This window comes from Macaca mulatta, chromosome 3 (assembly GCF_049350105.2).
Source record: "Macaca mulatta isolate MMU2019108-1 chromosome 3, T2T-MMU8v2.0, whole genome shotgun sequence".
Classification (NCBI taxonomy): Eukaryota; Metazoa; Chordata; class Mammalia; order Primates; family Cercopithecidae; genus Macaca; species Macaca mulatta.
This window is the reverse complement of record NC_133408.1, coordinates 183918725-183942714: the sequence shown is the minus strand read 5'-3', so window position 1 is coordinate 183942714 and position 23990 is coordinate 183918725. Positions and strand designations below refer to the sequence as shown.

The 23990-nt window shown below is 40.1% G+C and overlaps 1 protein-coding gene across 1 annotated transcript; it reads right to left on the bottom strand.

Moving 5' to 3' along the window:
* Window positions 1–16737: 16737 nt before the first annotated feature.
* Window positions 16738–17738, bottom strand: OR6B1 (olfactory receptor family 6 subfamily B member 1). The gene has a single exon (XM_015135180.3). It carries the CDS (start codon window positions 17671–17673, stop codon window positions 16738–16740), a length of 936 nt encoding a protein of 311 aa, XP_014990666.3. The 5' UTR covers window positions 17674–17738.
* Window positions 17739–23990: the final 6252 nt, after the last annotated feature.

Below are 23990 nucleotides of genomic sequence, written 5' to 3'. Positions count from 1 at the left end.
AGTATTTGCTCTGCTCATAAAACATTTGCCCAAATACAGATAAAATAATATTTTATCGAGTACTGACTATATGCCAAGCATGGGTCTAAGTACTTTATCCATATTTAATGTAGTTTTCAAAACAATGCAATGAAATTTGTGTGATTATAAGCCTTGTTTCAAATATGAGGAAACAGAGGCACATCCAAGTTGACACACCAGGAACTAGCTTCAAATCAGAAGTCTAGCCCAGAGACAGGTTTTTGCAGCCACTACCCTGTACTTCCCACAGCTGGTTCCTGCTTATCATTTGGGCTTTGTGTACAGTGCTATCTCCTCCTGTCCTTCCCTTGACCATTGTTCCTAAAGCAGTCCACACTTACCCTGACCTGCCCTGCCCCACTACCCGAAATCTGCTCTCTGACTTTTTCTTTCCCCAAGAGACTGGGTCCTATCATTTACATCTCCCAACTTTTTTTGCTGCCTGGTTTCTGGATAGATTCAGCCAACAGAGGTTCCCTTTGGAGATAAAAGAACAAAAGGAGACTGAGATAGCAGGATTTCCTTCCAATTCTCCCTGTGCTTTACACTATGTCTCTAGCATAACTGAATCCCTCCAGAAAGTAGCAGGTAGCTGAGAGGTACAGGTAGCCTGTCCTGCCAGCTCTACGAGATGTTAATGGCTTCCTAATGTTGCTGGTCTCTGGGTGCCTCAGCATCCCTTGTTTGTTCCTGTATCCCAGTTCACATCTCTGTCAGTGGTGCCTTCACTAAAATCTCTTCATTGGAATCATCTGAGGTAAACTATAGTTCCTGGCAAGAATCTGACTAATAGAATCAATGTATTCTCTTTATTTTCTTTATGCTACTTTTTTACAATCTGAAGTCAACATGTGTATATTGTGTTTCTCTAGCTTCAAGTTTAAAATTCATAAATGGAACTTATGAATTCCATTATTCAACTCTGTTTCCTCAGCATGTGATAAATATTTGTCATACTTGTTTATGTGTTTATTTATTAAATGATCAACATATTAAATTGCCCTCCAGAAAAAAAAATATATGTATATATATCTGTGTTTCTGTCAAAGAGTGGCCTTAAGCCAACATATTTTTGTTAGCTGCATCCTGGAACAAATAGGACAGCCTATAAAATAGACTGATGGGACGTTGAGTTCCAGGGAGACAAATACAAAGGTGCCTCTCAAAACAATCACTAATAGCCACTGATTAAAGGCCGTGGCTGAAGCCCAACAATCAGGAAGCTATTTGTCCATCAACATGGGTCCTGTATTTTCTCTGATGAAAGTCACCATTTTTCTTTGAAAATGATTGTTATTTAACAGGCACTCTAGAAACAGAACAAGCAGGCTGGAGGTTAGCACCGATAGAAAAATTGAATTTTAATTAGAGAACCCACGTTCATCCTCAGGGATTGAATGGCAGTGAATACTAAGGCTGGTCTGGCTGAAGCTTTGGGCAAGAAAAGATCTGAGGCGAGACCTCCCTGTAGAAGGGGCTGCATTTTCACCAAGAGGAATTGGAAGATGGGGTGGGTGGGAGAACTGGGGTTTAGCAGAGAGTTTTGATAAGAAGGATGGCTTTGGGAAGAAAAATAAAGACTCAGCACAAAAGCGAGGAAAAGCCATGGAGTCCCCTCCTCACAAGGGGCCAAGCCCTTCAGGGACTTCCCTCATATGATACACAGCACTGAAAGCCAGCTGGAATGTCACTGCTGACTTTGTGCGCTGAGGATCAGTGACTTAGCCACTTCACCTGTGGCATCGGAACTGTTCAGTTATATGAACCAATGCAATCTATTGTTTTAGCCACTTTGAGCTGAATTTTCTATTACTTATATTGGAAAGCTTCCTAACTGATAGTTAATCTGGTACCAGAGATACGTGAGGCAAGGAGGCCCTAAGAGGTGAGACCGGCTACGATGAGATAGGATGGAGGGTAGTGGGCACGCCTCTTTCCCGTGCTGGGACATTAGTGATCTTCATTATGTGTTTGCAAAACAGCTGGTTAAAATGCCACCTGTGCTGTCTTGTGAGTCAGACTATGAAACTAGCTTGATAGGCAAGACAGATAGGAAAATAGACTTGATAGGAAAATTTTAGACTATCAGAGTACCTTAAGTACTTCCTGCGGTTCAGCTAGAAAGAAATGACCTTAGACTGTCAGTGTCTGAAGGCAGAGGGGATGGCACATAGGTCTCCCTTGACCAAAAGAAGCCATTTTGCCTTTACCCAGCAATCCAAACTGTCAAAGACCCCGGTAGTCTTGAGCTGGCATGAAGACAAAAGCTAAACTCTCTACTTGTAGCCCAAAGTAACTCCATTCAGGGAACTTCTGAAATACATGTTATTCTTGACACAAAGTTGTTATTCCTGTTATAAAAGGCCGTTTATTCACAGACATACAGCCCCGGGGCCAAGTGCAGCTTATTAGTGAGTCCTCATGGGACCACTGTTTCTTCTTATTGAAGGGTAGAAGACAAAGTGTACGTCATTAAAGAGAAATAGGCGAATGAACATTGAAGGCCCATTTCTAGGCCATGCAGAAATTCCCAAACCTAATTTTAGAATCAAGTATTTCACTTTGGTCACTAGCCCAAATTGATAGGACCAAAGAAAATAAAAACCCCACTATACATTTGTGGGAGTTTTGACAGAGAAATGTGTGGTAGTATTGACAGAGAAATTCCAAGCCAGATTGCTAATAGCCTCTGCTTAACTTAACTTCTAAAGTGTCTACAGAATGCTAAAAGGGAACCGAGAAGTGGGTTTCTAAAACACCATGGTCCTTTGTAGATCAGTGAGGAAACACCTTCTTTTAAGTGGTCTGGACTGTTTAGTTATGTGATTTTGACTCTGTTAACCTGGAAACTAGTGAAGATGGAATGTGTCAACTGTATGGTTGGTTCACAATGATTTTGAGAAAACAAAACAAAACAAAAAGGACTCTTGATTATTAAGTTGCATCTGGACTTGTAGTAACAACATAATGACAAATTGTTATTCTAATAGGCATGGCAATTTTTTGGTGTGTGTGGTGATTCTTATAAGGGGCATATCCCTGTTATGAGAATCCTGGAATCTATATCCCTGCAGTCCTTATAGGACATATTGGTTCCTATGGATCATGAGGCTTTTAAGTTAGGAAAATCCACACACCCCCTAGTGTGAATCTCAACCCTTTGATCTAAACTGTCACCTATGAAGAGGACTGTGGGCGGCTATGTGAACCAGTACACAGATTGCTGACGCAAAAGCTTCTGCTGAGAAAAATGTCTGACATCATCTTACTAAATAGCAGCTGTTCTTATCTGATATCCTTCTGAGTCATTGGTGGCTAATGTGGCCTTCGGGAGTCTTTTTTGAATACTTAAATAAACCAGTGAAGATGCCCTTGGTGAGCAGAGCATGCTTAGAAAAACAAATTTCCCTGCTGTGTAACTTACATGTAACCATGGAAGACAATGAACAGGAGATCTTCCTGGAAACAAAAATAGGCAATCAAAGATTATTTTGTCTGTTTCCAAGTTTGAGACATTTTAAAAGGAAAAAAAAAAGAACCAACAATTTTAGCTGCACAGATGAACAGGACTGCTTGATATTTTATTTTAGACCTGGAGCTTGATGTGATCAATGGGACTCTGTGTTATCTCCATTCAGCAGTAGTGTGAGAAGTTGGGAGTGTGTGTGTGTTTGGTTTTACTCTGTTTTGTTTTTATTTTTTTAGCATGAGCATTTTAGAACTTCCCCATTTATCTTGGGAAGTAAAATAAATGAGGGTTTTACACAACCAAAATGAAGCAGTATAGTGGGTATGTACTGTTTTGAGCCACTCAGCATCAACTGCTCCCTCCTTGATATGGTTTAGCTCTGTGTCCCCACCCAAATCTCATCTTGTAGCTCCCATAATTCCCACGTGTTGTGGGAGGGACCTGGTGGGAGATGATTGAATCATGTCGGGTCTTTCTCATGTTGTTCTCATGATAGTGATTGGGTTTCATGAGATCTGATGGTTCTGAAAACAAGAGTTTTTATGCACAAGCTCTCTCTGCCTGCTGCCATCCACGTAAGATGTGACTTGCTCCTCCTTGCCTTCCACCACGATTGTGAGGCCTCCCCAGCCATGTGGAACTGTGAGTCCAATAAGCCTCTTTCTTTTGTAAATTTCCCATCAGCAGCGTGAAAATGGACTAACACACTCCTGTTGGTAACAGAATCACAATTTTAATTCAGGTGTGTACTCTCCTTTGTGTAGCCCATGAGCTTTGGAGGTCGATTCCATTTCTGGTCCCAGGTGTAATCCCTGACTGGCTTAAGCCCATTAGCATGTTTCAGTCTCTTGGCCACAGAGATGGTTTCAGGGAAAGGCATGGACATATGACTAAATTCTAATCCATAACATCTGAGGAGAAATTTTATAAGGGTTTCTAGGAAAGAAATGTCTGTTGGTTTGGAATAAGTGCCAGGAGAGGCATTCTCTTCCTGTGAGAAGAAGCCTGGAGTCCCAGAAGATGCTGACAGACATATTATGACCACAAAGAAAGTCAGTTCCAAGTGAAAGCCAACCCCGTGGAAGGCAGAAAGACAGATTAAAGGAAACGGGATGTCGGAGATACCACTGACCTGAGGATCAAGCCTCGTCTAAAATGTATCCCTCCTTTGTTAGGTTACTCGAAGCAATAAATTCTCATTACTGTTTAATCCAGCTTGAGTCAAACCTCCAGCTGCTTGCATAAAACATTTCTTAATAATCTGTTTTCTCTTTATACAGTGAACTCTTCATCTCATATTATTTTTTCCTTGACTATGTACTTTAATGGTAAAAGCCATAAATCCTTGAATTCTTAGGAGAATGCAAAACAGTTTCCTTGAATTTCCTGTAGATTCTGCCATATGCCATTTTCAGAAATACACTCTTTCCCTGGGTCTTTACATGCTGTGGCTTCCTCGTGTCCATAGGTATGTGCTGTTGTCATTGTTCTAGCTCATATTTAACTAAGGTGAAATTTGCCAAGATTCAATACAGAGGTTCGAGGCATCTTCCCATCTTTTTGCAGATCTTTTCTTTTGTGAAATCAAATCGAAATAGGTTTTCACCAGACCACTTTTCTTCCTTACCATTGTTTTCATTCAGCCCAGACTATGGCATTAGGCAGTGTCAGTCTTGGGCTTCAGTCTGGTGATCATTCCCAAATTAGACGGATATCGTTAGGGAAACCCACTATATACAAGGTGGTAGATTGTTAACATAGGAGTTTATTTAAGAAAGAAAAACAGTTAATTAAGTTATAGCGGACAAAACAGGAAAGAAGTCCCCAATTTCCCACTCTTGGTTCCTAGGAAGGATGCAGTCTGCTCACACCCTCAGGGTACAGGTGATTAGAGAATAAATAGCAGCTCTCTTGGATTTTTTTTTTTGTTGTTGTTGTTTTTTTTGTTTTGTTTTGTTTTTTTTGAGACGGAGTATCATTCTGTCGCCTGGACTGGAGTGCAACGGCATGATCTCGGCTCACTGCAACCTCTGCCACCCGGATTCAAGTGATTCTCCTGCCTCAGCCTCCTGAGTAGCTGGGACTGTAGGCACCCGCCACCACACCTGGCTAATTTTTTTTGTATTTTTGGTAGAGAGGGGTTTCACCATGTTGGTCAGGCTGGTCCCAAACTCCTGACCTCAGGTGATTCGCCTGCCTTAGCCTCCCAAAGTGCTGGGATTACAGGTGTGAGTCACTGCACCTGGCCTTTTGGCTGTGTTTTAACCATTCTTGGCCCTGACTTTAGATGCCTATTCAAGAGTGTTGGATCTCAAAACATTATCTGGGCAAGCAGGATAGTTCCTACAGCTTACCTTCCTGTGACCAGAGCTCAGCTGGCTTATAATATACCTATAATAACCCTATGTGCCATGCTGTTACTGTCAGCAGACGTAGGAAGTTACTTCTCATTGGCCCAACTGCTTCTAATTTTCTTAGAGTGTAAAACATTATTGGAAATGAACGTATCACTACATATTTGTGGCAGCAAGGACACATGGAAAGTTCTATGTCTTTTCTTGGAGCAGCATCACAGCTATTGACAGGATTGCTCATCTTAAGTTCGTTGTACGGACTGTGCTGAGGATTCTCATCAGCTCTTTTCCCAGTTTGCGAGACAAGCACAAACTAAATGTTGAGAGCTCCTTTATATAGCTAATTATCAATACAGCAGCGAATTTTTGTCTTTCTATGTGTAAGAGACTCTTTCAGGAGTGTTAATCGGGTGTTATCTGCAATCTAAATTTCCAGAGTTGTAATTTTAGATAGATTAGCCTAGTTATACTGTGTTTGAATATTTACAATCCTTGGATATTACAACTTTTTCCCAGTGGTTTCCAAACACAAGCATAAAGGCATTTATTTATATCCCCCAATTTTTCTTCCTAATGGGTACAGAGGTAACTATCCTGTAACTTCCTAAATAAACATAAAAATAAGATTATAATAGTAACTCTTAGTCCCAGTTGTTTGTATTCATGTGTAAATATAAAATATCTACATTATAATTACTTAAAAATATTTTATTAAATTTTAATGTGATATGAATTGCTCATGAAAATAAACTTTTCTTTCTTTTTTTTAAAAATTATATTTTAAGTTCTGGGATACATGTGCAGAACGTGAGGTTTGTTACATGGGTATACATGTGCCATGGTGCTTTGCTGCACCCATCAACCTGTCATCTAGGTTTCAGGCCCCGCATGCATTAGGTATTTGTCCTAATGTTCTCCCTCCCCTTGCCCCCCACCCCCTGACAGGCACAGGTATGTGATGTTCCCCTCCCTGTGTCCATGTGTTCTCATTGTTCAACTCCCACTTAGGAGTGAGAACATGGGGTGTTTGGTTTTCTGTTCCTGTGTTAGTTTGCTGAGAATGATGGTTTCCAGCTTCATCCATGTCCCTGCAAAGGACAGGAACTCATTCTTTTTTATGGCTGCATACTATTCCGTGGTGTATATGTGCCACATTTTCTTTATCAAATCTATTAATGATGGGTATTTGGGTTGGTTCCAAGTCTTTGCTATTGTAAATAGTGCTGAGATAAACATATGTGTGCAGTGTCTTTATAGCAGCATGATTTATAATCCTTTCGATATATACCCAGTAATGAGATTGCTGGGTCAAATGGTGTTTCTGGTTCTAGATCCTTGAGGAATTGCCACACTGTCTTCCACAAGGGTTGAACTAATTTACACTCCCACCAACAGTGTAAAATCATTCCTATTTCTCCACATCCTCGCCAGCATTTTTTGTTTCCTGACTTTTTAGTGATCACTATTCTAACTTGGCATGAGATGGTATCCCATTGTGGTTTTGATTTGCATTTCTCCAATGACCAGTGTTGATAAGCCTTTTTTCTCATGTCTGTTGGTTTCATAAATGTCTTCTTTTGAGAAGTGTCTGTTCATATCTTTTACCCACTTTTTGATGGGTTTTTTCTTGTAAATTTGTTTAAGTTCATTGTAGATTCTGGATATTAGCCCTTTGTCAGATGGATATATTGCAAAAATGTTCTCCCATTCTGTAGGTTGCCTGTTCATTCTGATGATAGTTTCCTTTGCTGTGCATAAGCTCTTTGGTTTAATTGGATCCCATTTGTCTATTTTGATTTTGTTGCAATTGCTTTCAGTGTTTTAGTCAAGAAGTCTTTGTCCATGCCTATGTCCTGAATAGTATTGCCTAGGTTTTATTCTAGGGTTTTTACGGTTTTTGGTCTTACACGTAAGCCTTTAATCCATCTTGAGTTAATTTTGGTATAAGGTGTAAGAAAGGCATCCAGTTTCACTTTTCTGCATATGGCTAGCCAGTTTTCCCAGCACCATTTGTGAAATAGAGAATCATTTCCCCATTGCTTGCTTTTGTTAGGTTTGTCGAAGATCAGATGGTTGTAGATATGTAGGTGTTATTTATGAGGTCTCTGTTTTGTTCCATTGGTCTGTATATCTGTTTTGGTACCAGTACCATGCTGTTTTGGTTACTGTAATCTTGCAGCATAGTTTGAAGTCAGGTAGTGCGATGTGTCAAGCTTTGTTTTTTTTGCTTAGGATTGTCTTGGCTATACAGGCTTTCTTTTTTGGTTCCATATGAAATTTAAAGCAGTTTTTTCTAATTCTGTGAAAAAAGTCAATGGTAACTTGATGGGAATAGCTTTGAATCTATAAAATACTTTGGGCAGTATGGCCATTTTCATGATATTGATTCTTCCTATCCATCAGCATGGAATTTTTTTCCATTTGGAAAAAAACTTTTCATTTGATTTTTGTAACTTTTATTTTAAGTTCAGGAATACAAATGCAGGTTTGTTACATAGGTAAACTTGTGTTATGGAGGTTTGTTGTGGAGATTATTTCATCACCCATGTATTAAGCCTAGTACCCATTAGTTGTTTTTTCTGATCCTCTTCCTCTTCCCACCCTCCACCTTCTGATAGGCCCCAGTGTGTGTTATTCCTCTCTATGTGTTCTTGTGTTCTCATCATTTAACTCCCACTTATAAATGAGAACATGTGGTCGTTGGTTTTCTGTTCCTGTGTTACCTTGCTGAGGATAATGGCCTCCAGCTCCATCTATGTTCCCACAAAGGACATGATCTCATTCTTTTTATGGCTAAATAGTATTCCATGGTATATATGTACAACATTTTCTTTATCCAGCCTATCATTGATGGACATTTAGATTGATTACATGTCTTTGCTATTGTGAGTAGTGCTGCAGTGAACATATGCATGCATGTCTCTTTATAATGAATGTTTCCACTTAATTCAGAAGTTTTAACCATTTAAAACTACCTTCTCAACTGCTCATACAGTGCTGATGGGAGTGTAAACTGGTACAGCCACTTTGAAAAACTATTTCACAATATGTTTTCAGGCTGGGCATATTCATATCCTGTGATTTAGCAATTCCAGTCTTAGTTATATGCCAAACAGAAATACATCTATAGGTTCAGCAAAGATATGTACTAGAATAGCCATACAATGCTATTCATGATGGTCCCAAACTGGACACTATACAGAAAGAGCAAAAAGGATAAATAAATTATAGTATTTTCTCTTTTTAAAATTTTTATTTTATTTTAAGTTTCGGGATACATGTGCAGGACATGCAGGTTTGTTACATAGGTAGATGTGTGCCATGGTGGTTTGCTGCACTTATCAACCCATCACCTAAGTATTAAGCCCCGCATGCCTTAGCTATTTATCCTGATGCTCTTCCTCCCCATCCCCATCCCTGACAGGCCCTGGTGTGTGATGTTCCCCTCCTTGTGCCCATGTGTTCTCCTTGTTCAACTCCCACTTATGAGTGAGAACATGCGGTGTTTGGTTTTCTGTTCCTGTGTTAGTTTGCTAAGGATGATGGCTTCCAGCTTCATCCATGTCCCTGCAAAGGATGTGATCTCACTTATTTTTATGGCTGCATAGTATTCCGTAATGCATATTTACCACATTTTCTTTATCCAGTCTATCACTGATGGGCATTTAGGTTGATTCCATGTCTTTGCTATTGTGAATAGTGCTGCAATGAACATAAGCATGCATGCATGTATCTTTATAATGAAATGATTTATATTCCTTTAGGTATATACCCAGTAATGGGATTGCTGGGTCAAATAGTATTTCTGGTTTTAGATCCTTGAGGAATCACCACACTATCTTCCACGATGATTTCACTAAAATCCCACCAACAGTGTAAAAGCATTCCTATTTCTCTACAGCCTCACCTGCATCTGTTGTTTCTTGACTTTTCAGTAATCACCATTCTGACTAATTATAGTATTTTCACACAGTGAAATACTATACTATGATAAGAATGTGTTACCAACAACTACATGTAACAACAGGAAAGATCTCAGAAACACAAAATTGAGTGAAAGAAGATATATACAGGGGATTGCATATTGTGTAATTCAATTTTTTAACTAAAATGTCTCACAAAATCCACCTCTGCTGTTTGAAGTAGGACAACAGTTACTCTTGGAATTATGACTGAAAATGCACATGGGGGTGTAGTTTCTGGTGATTCTTTTTCTCCTGATGTGGATGCTGGTTTCATGGGCTGTGTGCAATTTGTGAAAATGCTTTGAGCTGTAGACTTAGGATGTTAGTACTTAAATGAAAACTTTTTAAAAAATGTAAATGATGCTATCTTTCGTGCTTCCTCAGGTTTATTGTCTCTTTCTGTTAGTGTTATAGAGGTACTATTTTTCATATTTGTAGTTACCTCCTATAAAAATTCATAGTGACATGTATAAAATGAGTTGCATCTGTTACCAGCTATAAAAAAGCAATGGAAAATAATTTGGAAAAGGTCATTTTAAAAATTTATTTTTGTTTCAGGGAAAAAGCTGTGACAGACTACCAAAGAGGCCACAGTTCTTTTCAGGTCTTTTCATCAAAAAGTGGAGTCTATTGCTCTACCTCTTGAATATGGGCTTGCTTTGGCCAATAGAATGTGAATGCTGAGTGTAGACCTTAAGAGGTTTGTCAAGCTTCTCCTCTCTGAGAGCACTTTCATCTCCATGTGACAAAGTCAGGGTAGCCTGCTGGAGGATAAGAGACCAGGTGGAGGGAAGACCTCACAGGCATGTTCCCAGTGACCTGCTAGTTGACTGCAGACACGTGAGCAAGCCCAGACATAATCAGTGGACCTGCCCAGCAAATCTACAGACTTCAAACTACAGACTTCAAACTTAATAATTTTAAGCTGCTATGTTTTGGGGTGGTTTGTTTGCAGCAAAATCTGATTAATGAGAGCTCTTCACAAAGTGTGCTCTGAATATTTTATCAAGCTGATCCACATGGACTGCATATACAGGCTGTATTGTCACCATCTTCAAAATACATCTAAAACCACACCATTTCACCCCATTTCCACAACTACTGTTTGTCAAATCCACCATGGTGTGTCACCATGATACCATAATGGATTCATAAATGTTATTTCTTTTCCTGCCTTGCCTTATGCAAGTCTGTCCTTCACCAAAAGCTAGGGAGATCCTTTTAAAGCAAAAATATCATATCACCCCACTGCTCTAAACTTACCAATGGTTTCCCATCTCTTTCAGAGTAAAACCCAACATTTTCTCACATTGGCTACAGGTTCAACAGTGTCTGGCCTATTCTTGCCTCCCTTATCTTATCTCCTACCCTGCTGTATTAGTCTGTTTTTACAATGCTATAAAGAACTACGTGAGACTGGGTAATTCATTTAAAAAAAGGCTTAATTGACTCAGTTCCACATACCTGGAAACTTACCATCATGGCAAAAGGCAAAGAAGAAGCAAGGGACGTTTTACATGAAAGCAGGAGAAAGACAAAGTGAGGAGGGAACTGCCAAACACTTTTAAAACCATCAGATCTTGTGAAAACTCACTCACTATTATGAGAACAGCATGGAGGAAGCTGCTTCCATGATCCAGTCACCACCCACGAGGTCCCTCCCTCAACAAAATGGGGATTACAATCAAGGTGAGATTTTGGTGGGGACACAGAGTCAAACCATATTATTACACCCCTGGGGACTCCCAAATTTCATGTCCTTTTAACATTTCAAAACACTATTATGCCTTCCCAACAGTACCCCAAAATCTTAACTCACTCCAGCATTAACTCAAAAGTCCAAGTCCAAAGTCTCATCTGAGACAAGGCAAGTCCCTTCTTCCCTGAGCCTGTAAAATCAACAAGTTAGTTATGTCCAAGATACAATGGGAGTACAGGCATTGGGTAACTGTCCCCATTCCAAATGGGAAAAATTGGCCAAAACAAAGGGCTATAGGCCCCATGTAAGTCCGAAACCTGGCAGGCCACCCATTAAATCTTAAGACTCCAAAATGATCTCCTTTGACTCCATGTCCCATGTCCAGGGCATGCTGATGCAACAGGTGGTGTCCTAAGGCCTTGGGCAGCTCTACCCCTGTGGCTCTGCAGGGTACAGCCCCTGTGGCTGCTTTCGTGGGCTGGCATTGAGTGCCTGTGGCTTTTCCAGGTGCACAGTGCAAGCCATTGGTGGAGCTACTATTCTGGGGTCTGGAGGATGGTGGCCCTTTTCTTATAGTTCCACTAGGCAGTGCCCCAGTGGGGACTCTGTCAGGGGACTCCGACCCCACATTTTCTCTCTGCATTTCCCCTAATAGAGGTTCTCCATGAGCGTTCCACCCTTGCAACAGACTTTTTCCTGGACATCCAGGCATTTTTATACCTCCTCTGAAATCTAGGCAGAGACTCCCAAAGTTCAAATCTTGTCTTCTGCACACCTGCAGGCCCAACATCATGTGGAAACCAAACCAGTAAGGCTTGGGCTTGCATCCTCTGAAGCAACAGCCTGAACTGTAGGTTGGCCCCATTTAGCCATGGCTGGAGTGGCTGGGACACAGGGTTCCATGTCCTGAGGCTGTACAGAGCAGTGGGGCCCTGGACCCGGCCCAGGAAACCATTTATCCCTCCTAGGCCTCTGGGCTTGTGATGGGAGGGGCAACCATGAACGTTTCTGACATGCCCTGGAGACATTTTTCCCATTGTCTCGGTGATTAAAATTCATCTTCCTGTTACTTATGCAAATTTCTGCAGCAGGCTTATATTTCTCCCCAGAAAATGCCTTTTTCTTTCCTACTATATAGTCAGGCTGCAAATTTTCCAAACTTTAATTCTCTACTTCCCTTTTATATCTAAGTTCAAATTTCAGGTCATCTCTTTATGAAAGATATGACTGTATGCTTTCAGAAAAAGTCAGGTCACATCTTGAATGCTTTGCTGCTTAGAAATTTCTTCTGCCAGGCACCAGAAAATTCTCTCTCTCAAGTTCAAAGTTCCACAGGTCTCTAGAGCAGGGGCAAAATGCTGCCAATCTCTTTGCTAAAGCATAGGAAGAGTGACCTTTGCTCTAGTTCCCAAGAAATTCCTTGTCTCCACCTGAGGCCACCTCAGCCTGGACTTCATTGTCCTTATCACTATCAGCATTTTGGTCACAACCATTCAACAAGCCTCTAGAAAGTTCCAAACTTTCCCACATCTTCTTGTCTTCTTCTGAGCCCTCCAAACTGTTTCAACCTCTGCCCATTACCCAGTTCCAAAGTTGCTTCCACCTTTTTAGGTATCTTTATAGCAGTACCCCACTCCTGGTATGAATTTTCCGTATTAGTTCATTTTCACACAGCTATAAAGAACTACCTAAGACTGGGTAATTTGTTTTAAAAAGGTTTAATTGACTCACAGTTCCACATGGTTGGGGAGGCCTCAGGAAACTTACAATCATGGCAGAAGGTGAAGGGGAAGGAAGGTATATCTAACATGGTGGCAAGAGAGAGAGAGAAAGTGAGGGGGAACTGACAAACACTTTTAAAACCATCAGACCTTGTGAGAACTTACTCACTATCATGAGAACAGCATGGGGGAAAGCACCCCTATAATGCAATCACCTCCCACCAGGTTCACCCTTTGATATGTGGGGATTACAATCAAGATGAGATTTGGGTGGGGAAACAGAGACAAAGCATATCACCTCCTTACCCTTTTCTCACTGTTCTGGCTTCTTGGTCTCTTCAATGTCCCTCAAACATACTATTCAAGACTCCACATCTTCACTTGCTGTTTCTCTAGCTGGAATGTTTTTTGCCCAAGTAGCCACATATCTTACTCTCTCAGCTTCTACAGGTTTTTGCTCGAACACCTCTTTCTCACTTGGTGATTCTGTGACCATCTTCTTTAAAATTTCTCATCTCCAGCAGCACTTCCTAATATACTCTCATGCTTTCTTCTTCCCCATCCGTAGCACTTACTGCCACCAAAATTGGGATGTGTATTTATTTCCAAGGGTTTTCATAACAAATTACCACAAACTTGGTAGCTTAAAGTAACAAATATATTGTCTTATAGTTCTGGAGGCCAGGAGTCCAAAATCAGAGTGTCATCAGGGCTCTCTTCCTTTGACAGCTCTAGGGGTGGATCATTGCTTGTATCTTCCAGCTTCTGGTGGCCCAAGGTATTTCTTGGCTTGTGGATGCATAACTCCAATCTCTGCTTCTACCTTCACATCCCCTTCTCTGTTTTCTCTTCTCTCTCATGTAAGGAACTTGTCATCGGACATTGCGTCCACTCGGATAATCCAGGATGGTCTCAGTTTGAGGTCCTTAATTTTATTATATTTTAAAGACTCTTTCTTTTTCAAATAAGTTCACAATCACAAGTTCCACTTTGAAAGTGTGAAAATATATTTTTGGGAGCCATCATTCAACCCACTGCAACATGTATGTATGTAATATATGTGTGCGTGTGTGTGTGTGTGTGTGTATATATATATATATATATATGAACTGCCAGATCATAATTGCCCTCATTACTTCTCTTTTCTTTTGATCTTGATATTCTCTTGCTCCTCTCTCTCTCTTATCTTCTCTTGGTTTTCCGCTTTCTCTACACTCATCTCAGAGATAAGCAACAAACTCAGTTTCAGGAATTGACAGATATTTTCATTCCATGCCATAGTGATTCTCAACTCTCCTTACAATGTATATATATATACACACACACACACACACACACACACACACACACACAAAGGTATTATCTGCTATCTGTTTCTGCTCACAAAGGTAACAAGTTTTAATATTTTGCTATCGTATCCCTACAGGTACGTAATAGATCCTTAATAATGTATATTAGTTAAATATATATTTTAGACACGTCCAGAGAGCATAGCCTTCCCAACCATTTTCCCATGCAAACCTTAATCTAGTGGCAGCTTGGACTGCCCAAGATATTTAACAATCAATGTCTTTTCCATTATGGTAGTTGATCCTCATAACCATTGTGTAAGAAATGCCAAGCAACTATTATTACTCCTGTTTTACACATGAAGACTTAGTGTTTCCAAAAGTATAGATGGGTTGGCCAAGTCACATGGTGGAAAACATATCCAGGGCTGAAATTCAAGTTGTTGCCAGAGTTTTTTTTTTAATCTTTCATTTCCTAATCCCTACTGAACATGTCTTTTCTTAACGCACACATTTAATATCCCTATATGACTATGCCATTGTATTTTGATTCATTTGAAGTTTTCAGAAAATAATCTGTTTTTTGTATGTCTAGGTTTTAAATAGAAATATATTCATCACAACTTCTTTATTGCATCAAGGGACCAAACTACATTCCAGAAGCAAACATTAAATCCTTTCCATTTTTAAGCATTGTTCTCTTTTGCACATTTATTCCCTAAAGCAATTTTATTTTTGTTTCTTTTTTCCTCTAGGACCTACAATTCACATTTTTTCATTTTTATTTTATTACTGTTCTGCAGGTATAGCAATTCATAATTCCAACTATATTCCTTTACAACTAGCTTTCATACTCGGCTTTTAAAGAGGTATGTTTTCCTCTAGGGAGAGTCCATTCGCTAGAGAAAGACCCAGGTTTGGATTCAGGGAACTGGGACTTTTGATCTCTGCTCCCCACTGTCTGTGGTTGTGTGTTATTTACTTCCTTGAACATCTGTTCTGGAAGTTTATAAAATGGAACAAACCATTCTGCCTAGCGTGTCTTAATTAAGAAGAAAGAGAAAGCATTCTTGAAAGTGTGGTTTGTTCTTAGCTAAAAGATGTTATTAATGCAAGAAACTCTCCTGTTTAAAACTGTTACAATAAAAGAATTAAATTCCCACTAATGTTGGCCCACTATGTTGAATACAGCTTAAAAATGTATCTCCCTTTGCTATTGGCAAAACTATGAACCAAGAGTGAGCAAATCTATGTATGTATGGGTGTAAAGCACATTTGATCAATGAGGTTCTAGTGTGTGTGTAGAAGGTGTTAGATATATAGGTAAGGAGAGTTGAGAATCACTATGACATGGAATGAAAATCTCTGTCAGTTTCTGAAACTGACCTTGTTACTTATCTCTGAGATGAGTGTGGAGAAAGCGGAAAACCAAGAGAAGATAAAAGAGAGAAAGAAACAAGAGAATATCAAGATCAAAAGAAAAGAGAAGTAATGAGGGCAATTATTATCTGGCAATTCATATATTTGACGATATTTATGTATCATCTATTTTATGTTCACCCACTAAAGGATACATTGTGGCACCTAGAAGGGAAATATAAAATTCAATAAAAGGCAACTGTGTGAGTTATATCAGAAGACAAAACACAATTGTGTACGGTGCAATTTACTTACAGATAAAAGAAAGCACTCTAGTTTAAGCAGAAAGGCATTTAATACAGGTTAGTAAGCGCTTGCAAAAAGTGTTGCAAAAACTCAAGAAGCAGGCTCTGCCACCAAAATTCACTCCCAGCACAACATCAAGAATGAGATTGTTGAGGTAGTTGCTACCTCTGTCTTAGAAAGATGGGAAATCAGGAAGCTACCATCTATTTTGTTGGCCCCAGAGCTATTAGTGTACGGCAGATCCAAAAACAGCTAACTCGCCCATCACCATCTCTCTTCCTACTCAACTTGGTCATAAATTTACTCACAGTCTTAGAAACCCCATTTGGGGTCACAACCATTGAGAATGATTTTCTCTAGCTCTCTAGAAGGTGTATGGCCTTAGAGCACTGACCATATGCCCAGATGCAGACACCCAAGAGCCTGAGATTGATGTAGACATGGTGATGTCATATTACCATGGGCAATGTCCTAACTGAGTCGTTAAAGGAGAAAGGATGGAGGAAGCCATACAGGCTCCCAGTCGACCTTTCTTTCTAATCAATTGCAATTGACTAGTCAGATCTGCTGGCCTGGCAATATGCCAGTTTCTTCAGAGCTGCCTTGACCTCTCGGTTTCTTAGGCAATAAATGAAAGGGTTGAGAGAAGGAGTGACAATGGCATAGAAGATGGAAATAATTTTGTTCTTGTTGAAGGCATGGATAGCTCGAGGTCGAGCATACATGAAAATAATGGCTGAATAGAAAATGGTGACCACCACAAGGTGGGAGGCACAGGTGGAGAACGCTTTCTGTTTTCCTGTGGGCATGCGTAAGATGGTGGCCAGAATGCATCCGTAGGACAGGACAGTAATAAAGAGTGGGAAGAGGAAGACGCCCAGTGCCAGGATAAAGTCCACCAACTCAGCTATGGACATGTCTGTGCAAGAGAGATTAAGTACTGGAGAGATGTCACAGAAGAAGTGGTTGACGACATTGGGACCACAGAAGCTGAGGTGGGAGATGAAGTAGATCTTCGCCAGGGAGATGCCAAAGCCAATGGCCCAGGAACCAAGAGCGAGGCGGAAGCAGAGCCCATGGCTCATTATGGTCGGGTAGTGGAGTGGGCGACAGATGGCCACATACCGGTCATAGGCCATGGCGGCCAGGAGCACACATTCTGTGCACATGAGTGCAATGAAGAAGTACAGTTGTATCATACAGAGTGTGAAGGAGATGCTGTTGTTCATAGACCAAAAACTAAACAGTAACTTGGGCACAGTCACAGAGATGTACCAAGTCTCCAAGAAGGACAGGTTGGCCAGGAAGAAGTACATAGGCTTGTGCAGTGGCCGATTTTGCTGCACCAATAGGATGATGATCACGTTTTCAGCCACTGTCAGAATATAGGCCACAAGGAATATCAGAAACATGGCTGCCCGCACACTCAAGCTCCCGGGGAATCCCACCAGAATGAACTTGGTGACTCGTGTCTGGTTCTCCAGTTCCATATTGGAGACACAGGGCTTAGGTCTCCTGGGGAGGAAAAATCATTTGATCAGACTCCTTGGTCCAGCTATATTTTTCCACCCTTGCCTTCTCTATCAGTAACAGTAACAGTTATCATTTATTAATACATATTATAGTTCAGACCATGAACTGGGTACGTGAGGCACACAACGTAATTTAATTTCCACATAGCCGTGTGTGTGTGTGTGTGTGTGTGATAATATCTGCTTTAATAATGAAGAAATCGTGTCTTGGAAAGGAATTAAGTAACTGACCAAGCTGTCACTGGTAGCAGGGCAGGAATCACATCGAAGTCTCAGTCTAAAATCCATGCTCCTTCTACTATCTTGCACCGTCTGACACTTTACAATTGCCAATTCCAAAAGACACACCTGACCTTCCTGTCTCACCACCTACCCAGAGCTCTGGAAGTTCTTCCTTACAACTCCTTTATCCTTCACATACTATTATTTTCATCTACCATCCCTGGAGATAGAGAGTAGCTGTCATCACCTGTGAGGTACATGAGAAAGTGAGTAGCAGAGATTTGGGCTTTTCGGTATTAAAAATCCCCTGGACTTCATTCAAGTCAAAGGTCTGCCACGGATTTGCTATGACCTTGAAATCTTACCCTCTCTCAGATTCAGTTTCCTCTGTTGTCAATGTGAATATTAATATTTATTCAGCTTATGTCGTTGAGAATCAAAATCCAAATGAGTTAATGTAAATGAAATTGTATAAAAACTAATAACAATAATCATGAAAGGGGATTTTCCCCCATATTAGAGCAGTGATGAAGGTAAGAATATGCTAACAGGAGGGAGAGGAGGAGCTGCTGTGATCCAAAGCAAAGCCGTGAGCGAAGTAAACATGGGCCTCATTCAGGGAATGTGACGTTCTTGGGAGTAAAGGTGGGGATCACTGAGTGGAGATTTTTAAAGATAAGCAAACAAAGATGGAGATGCATTATAAAATTGGAAATATGTTCTATCAAGGTTAACAGACAGAACATAACACTAAAGTAATCAGGAAAGGTCCCTCTGACCTTTGAGGAGGTGATACTGAGGCTGGGAAAGATTCTAGGGCCCCAGCTCTTTGAAGGGCTGAGGTGGGAGGGAGCTGTGCTGAAGGAGGTGCAATTGCCGTGCTGTGATGGATGGGAAAGGAGCCAAGGAAGAAGGCAGGAAGGCAGGGTCAGAAGTGCAGGACCCCAGAGGTTATAATCGGGGATCTGAACAGCGGTCGAAAGCAGTGGGAAACAAGCAAAAGATCAAAGGTGGAATGGGACATGATATGATTTATGCAATGGAAAGATAACTCTGTCATTGCAAAATGGACTCCTTGGAGGCAAGAGTGTGAGCTGTGAGCTATGAAACTAGTTGGAGGCTACTCAGAATAGGTGACAGTGAACTTAGATACTGTGGTTCCAGAGAAGTGGATTTAAGATACACGTTAGAAGTAGAACCTTTAACAGTAATTGGTGGGTTGGATAGGGAAGGTAAGAGAAAGAAAGAAATCAAGGAGGAATCTCAAATATAGGGCTTATTACCTAGAGGTGATGCCATTTACTAAGGTAGTTAGTTAGATGGCATCATTTACTAACTATTTTACTATCTTTACTAACTGTCTTACTAACTATCACAGTTCAGAAAATCCTCTAGCAATAATTTATTGAGTATTTAATAGATGCCGGGAAGTTCTTTTCATGCAATATCCCATTTAATCCACAAAACAATGTTAATTATACATTGTTATTCTAATTTCAAAGAAGACACTGTGGTTTAGCTAGATTGAATAATATTTTCAAGTTAGACAGTGATAAAATCAGAATCGTAAAGCCCAGGGCTGACTACAAAGGCATGTCCTTAACCACTAGAGTGAAACACACTGATGAAGAATATCACATTTTGGACTCACCAGTGTATTTTACATTTAAAATTTCTGACTATTTTATGAAATGTTCTTTAATCCTGTTGAAATTTTATTATAAGCTGAGACTATTAGAGATGACCCCAAACGTTAAAAAGAAAGCAGTATGACACAAGTACATATTCAGTCAGACACACATAGCAGAAATGAATGTATAGAAATGCTTGGTAAATGTATCAGAGAATAGATAATGACTGGATATGTTTGAAATGTAAATTAGGAGGAGGAAAAGGCATTTTTGGCAGATGAACCAGAGTGAACAAAGGCACAGAGATCTGAAACAGCTTGAAATTTTCAGGAGAGCAATTCATAATTGCTACATGAGTGGGCAAATTGTGAGCGAGTGAATGAGCAGAAAAGAGATGGCTGGAGAGAGAAAGAGAGACTTTATTGTCACGGACCAGATCATGGAATAGTGAGGCATTTAAGAATCATCTTGAAGTATAGACCATTAGTAATCACTGTTTGTCAGCAGGATGACAATATCCTCTTATTATATTCTTGTTTTTGATGTGGGAGGGTGGGTTCGGATGGGACAAGGTTGCCAAACCAGAGATTCATAGACCCATTAAAAAGCACCCTCACAGCAGACACTTAAAGATACACACAAAGAAAAGAAAAGTCATTCTAGCTTATAACATTTGTCAAAGAAACAAAGATGGACATATTCAGCTATACTTCTTCACAAGTTACATAAGTTTTCACTTCTAGAGGAAGCTCTACAAGAAAAACAAAGAATTCCTTATTTCTCATTAACTAAGTAAAGGTGCACAGGCACTAATTATTGCATACTGGTATTTTTGTGTATCATCTTACTGCAAAATATGTAGAGCCTTTTTACTTATAATAGTTTTTACTCCATTAAGCATCCTCAAACTTGTTACCCCTCATAGCAGATTTACCCCTGGTCTAGAATCAAACATCTTTGTTTCTTATGCCTGCTGCTATGCACTTTTCCCCAATTTTGTCAGGGTTCCATACATACGTAGGTTCCAAGTAATTTGAATTTGATGGACTTTTAACCTCTGCCCCTGCCAAAACAGCAGTAGTTTTTGTAGCCACCACCACAAACAAGTTGCCAGGAAGATGCAGCGGTTGCAGTACGGGGATATCAGGTCATCGGGTCCATGGTAGGGATCTAAAGTTTGGGATCATAATCTGGGGCACTTATTTTTGATCCACACCAAGAGATGTCTCCAAAGTAGCAAGGGGAGCCTGCTCCCTCAGCTCACTGCATAACTGGCTGCACTTAGATTTCGGGAGACAAGAATATTATCCGGACTGATTGCTAGGAATTGAGAGTGGATAGAACAAAGAAGCATTAAACATTTTAGAGTTTAAATGTTGCTGCACTGTAGGAGCCTGAAACAGGGCTGCCTGCATAGTGAGAAAGTAATGCTCTGAGAGGGAGCACTTACCTCGGCACAGCAGCTTCTGATAGGATGATATGTGAAAACAAAGCCTTCACCGATTCTAAAATAGGAAGAAGTAGAAGAAAAAGATGCAGGTATTGAATAGATGTGAGGAACCCACTTTCTAAACCTAGAAAGAGTGACTGGGTACAGATTGCCCCACTGCTTTCAAGCTGAAAGCCAGGAAAAGATGACAGGAGAGCCCTAGGCACCAGGACTACATCTGATGTGCCTGATGTGGCACCAGGCTGGTTCTTCCAGCACCCTGGGACCGGGGTGCCCATCACCTTCCTGGTGAACACGGCAGTGATTTTAGGCACACTGAGCTGTGAAGACCTTTGGATTCTGAGGGCTTTATAGAGTACCAAGACTTTCCCTACATGTCTGTCCAGACCCAAGAGAAAATAACCTTGACAATGGCAGCTCAGTTCTCTTGTGGGATTCAAGAGAAATTTCCATTTGCCCATTGTGGTGATCTTAATTGTTTTATATGTTATTAGTTCCATAAGAAAAAAAAAAAAGTCCACTTGGGACCACACACTTTGGAAAGAGCCATATTTTTTTTTGACAGATGAAGAGAAAAATGTACTGCAGTTAAATCTCTATGTACAGACTTTCGAATATTCTTCCATCTTTGGCTTACTTGAAACAGGATGATGATGCAAGTGCTCCAAATGTGATATTGATATCCAAAGGAGACTGATATTACTATATTTTAATAAAAGTTTAAATGACAGTTTTTGTTTTAGATACTTATGTCAACTTGTTCACTAAGTAAATTTATCATGACAGAATTTATTGTTACTTTGTCAGCTGCCCGTGGGTACCATTTAACTAATAGTTCACATTCTGGTACAAAGCTCTAGTGTACTAAAAGTCACTTCTTCTGTAGCCAGCAGAACTCTTAAGTTGCCCCCTCACAAAGAAAAGCTATCAGATTCACTGTGATTTGATGCAATGGGAGATAAACATATTAAAAGTTATAAACAATTCAGTCTGGAGAGCCACACATGTTTATGGTAATTAAGCAAGCAGTCTTCAATACAATTTCTCTTATAGGACTGAAGTACGAAAACCAAATAGTAGCAAATAAAAATAAGGCATCTCTTTCAAATCTCTGGCCTCGATTTATCTCCAAGTCTCAGAAAAACTCTGACTTGTCTAAAATGTATTGTTTGATATTAATCACAATTTTTCAACATGGTTTTAAGCTGCTGTGATATGGTCGTCACTGAGGGGGACCACATTGCTCCTCCAAAGATAGAAAATGTCCATCTACTGTGAGAAGATTCTGTGAATTACTGTGACAATCATTTTTGACTCTTGGAGTCAACATTTTATACAAGCAATTCTAGAATGGAGATATTTAGTAGATAAAAATTGGCTGTATTCTAGGACATGTTGACACAATCTTATCCTAGAATTCAGCTGTACAGGCTTTCCTTGGAGTTTTTTGTTTTTCTTTTTTTTTTTTCCTATACCAATTAGTTTCAGGTTGAAATCTTCTGCAGTTCCCTGTTCAGTGTACATGGGAAGCAATAAGGAAACTCTGAGAACTTGTGTGTTGTGCCTGAGGTCCCTTGGCTATCTGCTTTCTTTTTCCAGAGTCCACATATATTTTTGTTATGTCCAGTTTTTTTTTTTGTTGTTGTTTTTATTGTAAGGAGCATTTGATTCTTTGTTATTGTTCTCTGTTCACCATTGGTTGACACTAGTTCTGTTTGGGGCACACCTCAACACTTTGGCCATTACAACTCGGTTTTAGCTGTCAATTGTTACTGGGCAGAGCCTGAAGGTCATTCAGAGGTGAAATGTCAGGGCCTTCACAGGCCTTTTCTGAGCATGCATTCTGCTCTGGATATGCACATGGCTTTCTTAGTTTTCTGGTATACACCTGAGTTATAAAAATCCCTTATTTTCCAATGTACCTTCTTCCCCAGCCTATTTTCTTCCCAATCTTTTCTGTCTGTTGCTTGTTCCCACTTTTATCCCTAGACCAAGACTGCTGCAACCAATACTTTTGCTTTTCACTGCATTCAGCAAATGGCACCTAGGAAGCTACCCCAGACCTGGGAAAACTCCAGTCAAGCAAAACAAAGGTAAACCCTTCCACCAGCCCTTTAGTTGGCTTCCAAATCGTTAGAAGATTGTCACCAATTTTCTTTGAGAATAAGGTTGATATTGCTGTCTCTCATGCACATTGTTAAATCTGCGCCAGAAGTGTGGGCTGTTATCTTCACAGCTGACACCGATCTGGGAAGTGAGAGAGGACAGGTGGGCAATTTAAATGCCCAAAACTCTGTTACTACGATGCGGCAGCTTCTGTTTTCATTAATCTTTCCGTTGTTTGTTTTAACTTTTGGCTAGAATCCATAGTTAAACAAAAGTTAATTCTGATAGTTTTTGCCATCTTATTAGTTGTTTTTTGTTGTTGTTGTGTTTTTGTTTTTGTTTTTGTTTTTATTTTTTTGAGACGGAGTCTTGCTCTGTCGCCCAGGCTGGAGTGCAGTGGTGCAATCTCTACTCACTGCAACCCCCGCCTCCCAGGTTCAAGTGATTCTCCTGCCTCAGCGTCCTGAGTAGCTGGGATTACAGGCACCTTACCACCATGGTGGCTAATTTTTGTATTTTTAGGAGAGATGGGATTTCACTATGTCGGTCAGGCTGGTCTCGAACTCCTGACCTCATGATCCACATGTCTCGGCCTCGCAAAGTCCTGAGATTACAGGCATGAGCCACTGTACCCAGCCTCATTAGTTGTTTTTATGGAGCTATGAAGAAATGGAATTCCTTAGTTCATTAATGATGGTTTTTTTATATTTATATGTGTATGTGTGTATATAAATTTACTTTATATATTGTCTTTGCCCCTTGCAACCTTGCCAAACTCTTTCATGTCTAATGCATGTATATATGTATGTAGAGTCTTTATGTTTTATGTATATAATAACATTGCCTGAAATTTAAAATTGTTTTAT

Coding starts and splice junctions, on each gene's coding strand:
- OR6B1 (XM_015135180.3), bottom strand. CDS start 17,673: ATGGAACTGGAGAACCAGACACGAGTCACCAAGTTCATTCTGGTGGGA.